The 10249-nt window shown below is 44.8% G+C and overlaps 1 protein-coding gene across 1 annotated transcript; it reads left to right on the top strand.

The window, feature by feature from the left end:
- The first annotated feature begins 519 nt into the window (after positions 1 to 519).
- On the top strand, positions 520 to 7468 carry LOC123158903 (exosome complex component RRP4 homolog). Its single transcript, XM_044576716.1, has 7 exons — positions 520 to 802; positions 907 to 1008; positions 1404 to 1449; positions 1872 to 1961; positions 3957 to 4022; positions 6323 to 6391; positions 6885 to 7468. Exons 1-7 carry the CDS (start codon positions 648 to 650, stop codon positions 7305 to 7307), a joined length of 951 nt encoding a protein of 316 aa, XP_044432651.1. The 5' UTR covers positions 520 to 647; the 3' UTR covers positions 7308 to 7468.
- The last annotated feature ends 2781 nt before the right edge of the window (positions 7469 to 10249 follow it).

Raw genomic sequence — 10249 nt, 5'->3', positions numbered from 1 at the left:
TGTTCAAAATTTATTTTATTTTACATATGTTGCTGCTTATAGTTCATATAGAGCAGGCTCCCATTTCAGACATTGACACCTAGGAGTTGCAGTGGCTAGTGACCTGGTTCTCTTGCAAGAGGTCCTCGGTTTGATCCCTCAACGGGACTTTAGTTTTTGTGAACCTTCGTTTTTGGCGCTGTCGTTAGTTTCCTCACGTGTTGCGCTGCACTACTAGCACTAGAACCAGCCCGTCGCAGTGTCTAGCACAGCGCGCGCATGAGATCAAAGTCAGGGGGTTCGATCCTCAGAGGTAGCACGCTCAGTTTTCGCATTTTTTCACCTTGCGAATGCCAAATGGGCCGGCCCAGGTGAGCCGCCCTCAGCGAAACGTCAACTCTTTGACGCAAAGAGCGTCACATAGGAGCTCTCGCCTAGTCCTTGCGTTCTTGTTCTGGCCCATCTTGGCCCTGAAGGGTGAGGCCCAGTTTGGTTCCATGTTACCGGCCCGGCTCAACCTAGTGGCTTTTCAGCGCGACGGTGGTGGGTGGACCGGGCAGGTTTTACTAGGGTTTTTGCTAGTTTCCGCCGTCGATCGCCGCCGACCCCCGCCACCCGCCGACGCATCCCTCCTTCTCCTTGAGTGCTCCCGGCACAGCGTACCGGCCATGAGAGACCTCCACCTCCCGCTGAACCAGACCCAGAGGGTCCGCCTCGAGGCCGCCCTCCACGAGCTCCAGACCCTCGCCCCCGCGGCCGCGTCCGCCGCCGCCGTCACCGTCGCGGACAACATCCCCGTCAACCATGAGGACAACATCCTCAAGTAATACTTTCCCGTCTCCTCCCCTCTCTATCCGTTCCCCACTCGTGCTTGGTGATGGACGACGGATTGATTTTTTTGGTTGGGTGTGTATTTTTGGCGTGCAGAGGGCATGGTACGACGGATCAGGATGGGGAGGTGGTGGCGACACTGTGCGGCGTCGTGGAGCGGGTCAACAAGCTCGTCTACGTCCGGACGCTCCGGGCGAGGTATTGTCCCCCTGCCTTCCTTCTTTTCACTGCTGTGTCAGTTTCCAGCAAATGCCATTTCTGTGTTCCTGCTGGATAATCCTCGCAATGCTGTGGCGCTGCTATTGTACTAAGTATTACGGTGTGCATATGAATGAATTAGCGGGTTCGGGGTTGACTCGATGAATGGATAAGTGCAGTTCTCATGGTGAGGTACTATAGTTTCATACTGAAATATTAGTGTGTTGGATTAAAGCTGGGGTGCTTATGATTTGTGCCGGCTTAAACTGTAGGTATCTGGGCTTATTATAGCTTGTTATATTAATTGACTTATTGTAGAGCCGGGAGTAAGGCATTGAGTTTGTAATTAGTTCTGGTACCTGAAAGGCTCATTTTGTTCTCTTCGACCTTATCAGGTATAAGCCAGAGGTTGGTGATATTATAGTTGGCCGTGTCATCGAGGTATGTGCACTTTGTGTCACTCTTTCAACATTCTTCTCATTTCTATGACATGGTTTCTGCCAGGAATGCATGGCAATGCTCTACAATTTGGCTTAAAGCTTGAGTTTTAAACTACGAGTATCGTTGGACATTGTTAAAAATTGGAAATGTGTTTAACCAGATCTCTATAGCATATACATGGATCGGGCAATTGGTTCCGCTATATTTTATAGGGTAGTAGATCCACTTATTTGTATCGGTATCCTGGCACATGTCATTTACTTTTGAATACCTGGCCATCTGAATAAGGGTGTGGCAAATCTAGCTGTTAGTTTAGTCATGCCGTCACAGTGTGATTTACTTTCTGCTTGTTCAGCCCCCATGCAAATAATGCATTTCATTTCTGACCAGTATCAGATACTGTGTTGATTTTTTTCTTCAAGATTGCTCCAAAGCGCTGGCGGTTGGAGATAAACTTTAGCCAAGATGCCGTTTTGATGCTTTCTTCGATGAATTTGCCTGATGGAATTCAGGTATGCTATTCTGCACCTTTACCGTGTGAACTCCCAAAGTTTGTTTGAAAGGGCAGCAGCTGTACACAGGGGTATCCTCACAATAGAATCTGCAAGGCAAATAATCCCATGTACTATGTCAACAGATAATTCAACATGCATCAAAGTACCCTCTCTAGCTGACTTAACAGTAAGCTAACATGGAATTTCATGGTTTGCTGGAAATATTACTTACCTGTTTCTCTCTGATTTTAGAATGAAATGCTGCATCATGCTAAAACAGACCAGTGACTGTCATCTTTGGTACTCCGTTCTTTTCCTTGTGTATGGGCATGGTGTATGATTTGCTAAGCAATGGTTTGACCAACAATTAGTCTATTAAGATACACTTGGAGTGAGATAAATGTTATATCATTGGATTTGTATTCAAAACCACCCATAATTTGACCAACAAAGTTGTACTAAAGCAGCGACAATTAATTTGGATCGGAGGGAGTACGGAAAGTTTTACTAAAGCAGCGACAATTAATATGGATCGGAGGGAGTATCACATAAAGTACATATTAATAGAGTACTAGCAAAAGGGCCCGTGCGTTGCAATGGGAGAAAAACATACCACGTGCTCTTAGTCTACAAAAGATGGTCTATAATCTGAGAATCTGTAGTTGCAGCCCGAACAAAGATGGTCTTAGCCTATAAAAGCACAGTTCAAGATTCCACAGGTCCAGGTCTTCTATTTCAACACGGCTTGCATGTATGTAGATTTAATATGTACATAGAAACGGGCTAGTGATCATCCATTTATTCATGTCATGTGCGGAATGGGGTGTTGGTACGGGTAAAAGAAATGGACAAGAACAGAAGATGATACATTAGCACACTACGGAGACATGACATCATGGTCGGTTTCCAGTTCCAGCATCACCAGCTTAGGGCATGTTCAACAGTATTCCCGCTCCTGGCTCCGCTCCACGACCTCAAGCTCATCCTTGCGCCGCCGTCCCGAGCTCGTCCTCTCTTCACTCTGACGTCAAACGTCGCTCCGGAACTCCTCATGCCTCCTCTATGCTCGCCCAATGTTGTTCATCAACATTGTCTGTCTGATAATTTACCCACCCCTTTGCTAACGGGTCACTTGGTTTGTTGTTTACAACCTGTCTGAAACAAGATGTTGGTGTTGTTCAACACATTTTTTGTCCTCATAGATTGCTGCATTTGATATGGTCTATTTCATCACTATGTATTTCTTGCCATACATGTCGCAGGTACTGGCCCCTATTTCATCACACTATTTATTTCTTGTCATACATGTCCTCTCTTTTATTTCTTTTATAGGAGAAATAGCGCAACATCCCATCTTTATCGAATCTCCTCTGCGTCCTCTCTTTTATTTCTTTTATAGCGCATATTCTATCTTTATCAGGCCTCTCTTTTATTTCTTGCCATGTATGCCATTATTTATTGGGTGTCTCTGGCAAATTTACCTTCAATTCCTGAGGAGGCTTGTTGATTGTCCTAGTTGCTGACATATAAATTGGTGGAATTTCGTTTAAAGCAGCGAGGTGGTACTATTAATTAATATAAGCGAATCCTTATTTTGGACAGAAGTGAAAGCCAGCCCAGCTGGTTCTTTCCTTGCGACCCTAAAGGGGAGGCGTGGGTTCGATCCCTCCACACCAAGAATTATTTTTCGCTGCAGAAGGGCCGGCCCACGATGGTAGCTCGAAACGTTTCTTTTTCCTAAATTACGTCATGGAGTGCGGGTTGATTGCACAAAAACGTCAGTTCTTTTTTTTGCAAAAATACCCGATGGACCAAACCAAACCAAGAATATCACCTGCCTTTATTAGTAGGTATAGATATAGATATATATATAGAATTGTTGGTCAAACCCTTGTCCTAACGATTTTCATAATACATCTTATGTTACGAAACTGAGGGAGTACGTTACATGTGTCACTATTGATTATTCTAAAATGTTTTTTAATTGATATTTTGTTCCCATCCCAATATTAGAGAAGAAGAACTGCGGTTGATGAGCTTAATATGCGGAGTATATTTGAAGAAAATGATGTTGTCTGCGTAAGTATCACACTCCTTTCCCCTTATCTATGATTGAATTTATGTTTGTTGCTTACATATGTAACACTAAATACGAATGAACAATGCTGTCAAAGAGTTCAGCTTGTCATATTTCTCCGCACGTGTTCACTGCAAATGCATTTATTAGTCCTGGAGTATTTTCTTCTGCTTCTGTTTGTCATCTTGTTGATATCAGGTTGAGCCATCATTTTCGCCACTACACCATTCGATCAGTGATTGTTCCTGTTTTAATTCAGAATCGTACGACTCAAATTGCATATGAGGCTTTTGGAAACCCTGATCTTTCACTTTGCAAGCAGCAGCAAATTAGTAGATGGGTTTGGCTAGAAGTAGAAGATAGAAGGAATCTTGCAACCGGGTGGACCAATATAATTATTTATGACTAAGTGGTAGGAACTGGCAGAAGCATACGGTGGCCAAGATGTGTAGCTGTGGAGGAACTAATAGATGTAAAGCGTACACTCTAAACAAAGTAACAAATAGATGGAAAATATAAGTAATAGCAGATCGGAATGGTGGTAGTAAATAGATGGAACAGAAGTGAAATCGAGTGTTGCATGGACTAGAAACTGGAAATGGAAAATATAAACAGTGCACAGTGAATAGGATATGAGAAATCACGACAGTGGAAGAGCATACCAAGGGCGTGTTCGGTAGCCCTCCATGGACGATAAATCCTCAACTCCAACTCCAGGAATCCGGCTCCAGCTTCTCATGATCATCCCGGAGCTACCAATCTGTTCGGTGTCACCGCTTCTCGCTTGCACAAGGGAGCGAACCTGAAGCCCATAAAATCGCCCCTTTGTGGCCCATCAGGAGCAGGCTGGCAGTCCAAAAGGTGTGGGAAAGATGGGCTGGGCCATCAGGAGCTTCTCTATCGGTGGATATGGCCTGACTAGGGAGGAAATCCCTTGGCGCTCGCTGGATGTGTCGCTCGCGAAATAAGACGCGAACCGGTGCGCTCACTTGGCGGTGCCATTCCCACGTAATTTGACCCAACTCCAACTCCTCGAGAAGCTGGGAGCTCGGAATGACCAGCTCCGCAACTCCTAGAAAAATGCACTACGCTCCGCACCGGCTTCTCTCGCTAAACTCCAGGAGTGGCCGCGTTCGGCTGGACTCCACACTTGGAGTCGAGGATTTGAGAAGCCAGGCCACTACCGAACACGCCCCAAATGTGGCCCTTGCTAATTTCTAGAACAGAACCAACCTCGCATCCTGGGAATCAACACCAGCACACCTCTTTGAAAAAACAAATCCAAATATGGGTGCACAGAGCACACAGTTTCACGCCATCTACCATGGCTTTTCAGGTTTTTAACTTCTTAAGCGAAACATGACTGGGCACAACATGCTTCAGCCCTTCCAATTATACAGGCATCAAAACAACTTAGACCAGAAAGTGTCAAGTGCTTATCGTCTGTGCCATAGGCATCAAAACAACATGCTTCAGCCGTTCCCATTCCACCTTGTACTTCACATCAATTTATCTAGGCACTTTTCCACAGCTTGCCTCCCTTGCCTCCTGCTCGGCTTATAGTTTGGGTGGTTCAGAAAAGAATACATGCACAATACTAGGGATGACCACATCAAGAGCTGTCTGCAGAGTTTCAAGGGCGGCAAAAACAGTATGGACAGTTGCATCTTTATCCAAGGCTCCCAGCTGATTACGAGTCGCCTCGCTGTGTTAGATTTTTCCTGCTATTTATATGGCTAATCTTTGTTCACTGCTGATTGTGAATCCTCATAGATTATACTGTTGGACCAGTCTGTTGGTCTCATCTGATGCTGGAATTAATCTGACTGTTGTACAGTCAAAATTAATCTGATTGTTGAGTTATGAAATTTGAGACATCATGTGTCTATTTGGCTGTATGCACCGTTCTGTTTTTTTTTTAAGTTTTCTGTATCTGGTTAGTGGACTACCATGATTAGTTAGTTGGTACAGCACAGAGTTCTCGCGTGAACATTTTTGCTCTGCATTTTTGAACTAGTTCCTGATGGCTTTGGTAATCAACGCATTTTGTTTTCTGACACGCAAGGATTCCTGAATTAGGCATTCTGTGTTTTATTGCCTTCAGTTTATTCATGTATCCAAGCTTCAAGTTTTCTGTGCATTTCATTTTAATGTTTTTCCCCAGGGAAGCTCATGATATCGGAAATATGGCTTGTCTATGTCCTTTCTCATTTCTTATAGTTTGTCAGCCTCTCTATTGCTTTTGTACTGGATCAGTAATTCAAAATCTGAGGCTACTACTTTGCATGAAATCATTTATCAGGCTGAAGTTCGTGGTTTCCAACATGATGGATCTCTTCATCTACAAGCAAGGAGTCAAAAATATGGAAAGGTAAATGCCAGACCAACTCTTTGTCGGCTACTATTATTGCGCAGTGCCCTGCCAGTTTAGGTTATGTTGTTACGTTGCCATTGTATGCGATGAATCTGTTCCTTTCAATGCCCCCCAGATTAGTTATGCAATATTGTGAAAGTGTCGCCTTTGTAATCTGGCTCTTGTAGTTATTTTGAACTTATTTAATACTCCCTCCATATCAAAATATAAGACGTTTTTTGACACTAGAGCTCTTGCCATTGTCCTCAGGGAAAAAAAATCTGCTACCTCTTAATGTGCATGCTAGTTGATGTTGATTACCCTGTGCAGTAATGCAAAGCAAGCAAATGTATAGTCCTGATACCTTGTATTGTTTGCACTGTTGATAATGACTTAGATTGATTGATGATTTGTGTTTGACTGCTGGAGTTACAATCTCATCTTTTCAGAATCGAAAAAATGTTAATGTGTTGATACTTGTTATTGAATAGCCTTGAGTTTCTTAATGCAGCTTCAGAGAGGTCAATTGCTCACGGTGCCTGCGTATCTGGTAAAACGCCGGAAGCTGCATTTCCATCATCTAGAGCAGTATGACGTGGACCTGATCCTTGGCTGCAACGGTTTCATCTGGGTCGGTGAGCATGTCGTGGTGCGTGAAATTGCTGAGTTGAAGGAAGACGAACAGAAGCTGAGCGCTGAAGCGGAGACTTTTACCCCAATAGAAACAAGGAGACACATTTGCCGTCTTGCCAATGCTGTGCGCGTGCTTTCAGCCCTAGGATTCACTCTGACCGTCGAGCTGATAATTCAGACCGCGGAAGCGAGCGTATCATCAAATGTCGAGATAAACGACATGCTCGGGGCTGAATTCTACGTCCAGACAGCGGAGAGAGAGGCTAAGCGCCGAGGTGACCTCTTGGGAAAGAAGAGGTAAATCATCTTGGCCCTGCCTGCCTGGTTTGCTGTAAACTGAAAATGCTGACATGTAAGCGATATGTAAAAGGAGGTAGGATACGACGATTTTGAGATTTTGGAGCTTGCTCCACTCTGTAGTGTGATTGCGTTTTAAGATGGTATTAAGATATCTGTTCTTTTCTTGTGTGGTCGACTTGTTTCCTTAGGTCCATTCAGTAATTTTTAAGGACTGTCCAAGTGTGTAAAGCCCTGACCTAGGCTCTTGGGCCAGCATGTGCGTCTCGTGTGGGCCTACTGCCTCTAGGCTTTGTTGTGCGACGGAGAGAAAAAGCCCAAAGCCCAGAATATGTTATGGCGTTGCCGGAAATCCGCTGGTGCTCCCGTCGTATGCATCTGTATTTACCTGATGCGTGCACACGCACACACGTGCAACACCAACCACCACATCCGCATGCCACTGAGATTTCGCTCTAGAAGATGCAAAAGCCTGGCTGTCAAAAAGAGAGAAAAAAATACCCTTAGAATAACCCGACTCGCGGCAAAAGCTAGCCGTGGTAGTGCACACGAGATGCTAGGGCGCATCCTGACACGAGATGCTAGGGCGCATCCTGACACGACTATATACAAATGGATGTGCCCTAGCACAATCATGTCAGGATGCGCCCTAGGACATGTCTCCACGATCATTGGCACATGATTGTGGACACAAGGACATGTCTCCATGATCATTGGCACATGATTGTGGACACAAGGATATGTCTCCATGATCATTGGCACATGATTATGGACGTCTCAAACTCTTCTGTATAAAATAAGCATCGAGTAATTGAATAAAGGACCGCGTGTAAAGCCAGTGGTCTTGAAAAGGAAGAAAAATATAATGGGCGACACATGCATATCAGTGTGTGCAGGTAATATAATGACGTGATTGCAGTATTGCACCAGATACGACCTCAACGCTCACATCTGAGGCCGAAATCGTCCAAGGACCCTTTTTCAAAGCCAAGCCATCAACGCTCACATGACATTTTTTTTTGAAATTACATAACACAGCTTTTAATCCGACGGAAATGTATCGGGCTTGCCATCTCACTGCCCGTATTGAATTCATACTCCAGCTAACTCATTCAAAAATCCGAACTGATGAAGAAAGACGGGCAATATATTTCAACAGCCCGTACCACTTTACCTTACATTTTTTCCATGCGTCGTGTTCAACAAGATGTCGATCGATCAAGGCCGCGAATGGACTCCCTGTCTTTCCAAGTCACCCGCGAGGTGAAACTCGGCGAGAATTGACAGACAAAAGCGAAAAAGATTTCCACGTCCGCCGCATAAAATACTGGCACCAGATTCTGTGGATGATCAACAAAAGTGATTCATCTCCACTATAAACACCCGACAATATTATTATATTAAAGGTGATCTCTCCTGGGTAAACAGGCATTGCACAACTCTAATAAAATATGACCCAAAACGACCTAGGCCTCAGTCGTCTTGTCGCTATAATGCGCTAATGATCGCTCCATCATTTGGACTTTCCATCGCCTCATAATGAATGCTCGTCCAAAGGCAAAGGGATCTGTATGTTGACACGCGGTACATGGTGCGCGATACACCATAAACAAACGGCCAGAATGATATACTAAATGTAACTTCTTACAAGACATTTTTAGTGCCCATGACAGTATTGTCGAGAAAATTGATGTTTCTAGACGTATTTTAGTTTTAGATATACACGCATTTTTATCTATTTCTATAATAAATATTTTTGGACGAAGGGAATTAAGTTACAAAAAAGTAGGATCGATGCAAGGGAACAACAAAGACACACCATACCGATCCATGCATGTATAGATTACATATATACATATTTTTCTTCCTAATACGGTGGCTAGGGTAAACTTTCCCCTTCAGATTTCACTGGTGAGCTCATAGATTTGTCTCCCATATGCCTTCCACTCCAGCGGCCGGCCGTGGAAGGGAAGCCTGGTGCCTCAGCTCCAGTTGGTTGAATAGGTTAGGAATTTTTAGTTCTTGCAGGTGCGGCGTTCGAGCGGATGACAACCTTTTTTCTTTGAGTTTTCTTTCAGGTTCTACTCCTACTTGATTTCGTCCGTCTAGATGTAGTTGACACATCTCCGACATAGATTCCAGCCGTCTCCTTGAGACGGTGAGGTTAGAGTTTCTCGTCATGTGGCGAGATTTGGTGTCAGGTGCTTCAGATCTATGCAAGGGTTTAATGACGACAACTGCCGGTCCAAGGCGCCGGTCCTTTCGGGCACGTGCATGAAGACTTTCTAGCTATCATCGACAAGGTCAAGCTGGCTCCGATAAAGGAGAGGAGACAACGACGCGTCGGCGGCTCCTTTTGACGGCAATAGTGGCCGTTGAGTGGTCTTTGAATCTCGATGTGATTTTTAGTATGTTGAGATGCTTTGCACTGTTGGTGAACTGTTATAGTAATATACTTGATCTTTTTCGCAAAAAAGAAAAAAGACACACCATGCATGTGAAGTTACCCCGAGACCTCACCAGCAACTAATGATCGCTGACCGATGGATGTCGAGCCAAAAGCTCCCGGAATTCCAAGCCCACATAACCCCCCTGATGGGTACAAGCATTAGCTAGCGCCGGAGTGCGGCGTGATACGTTTCACCTCATGTGCCACGCCGGCCGGCGAGATGGATCCTTCGTACAGCGACGGGTCGTCCTTGGATGATCCTTTGGCCGGCCGGCTAAGCTCTTAGCTGATCCTTTGTGTGTGCGCGACTCCATGCATGTTAACGTCGTGCGTGGCCCATGTGTTTCTCAGGCGTCAACCACCACAAGTCCATGGCTCTAGTGATGCATGCTCCTGACTGGCGTCGCCTATAAGCAAACGGTTTAACCACTACCACGCTGAGAAGCATAGTCGTCTGATCCATTTATTTGTGTTGCAGGACGAAAATTTGAAAACGT

This window comes from Triticum aestivum, chromosome 7B, assembly GCF_018294505.1.
Source record: "Triticum aestivum cultivar Chinese Spring chromosome 7B, IWGSC CS RefSeq v2.1, whole genome shotgun sequence".
NCBI classification, from domain to species: Eukaryota; Viridiplantae; Streptophyta; class Magnoliopsida; order Poales; family Poaceae; genus Triticum; species Triticum aestivum.
Note: the sequence above shows the minus strand (reverse complement) of the source record. Positions and strands in the feature narration are given on the sequence as shown.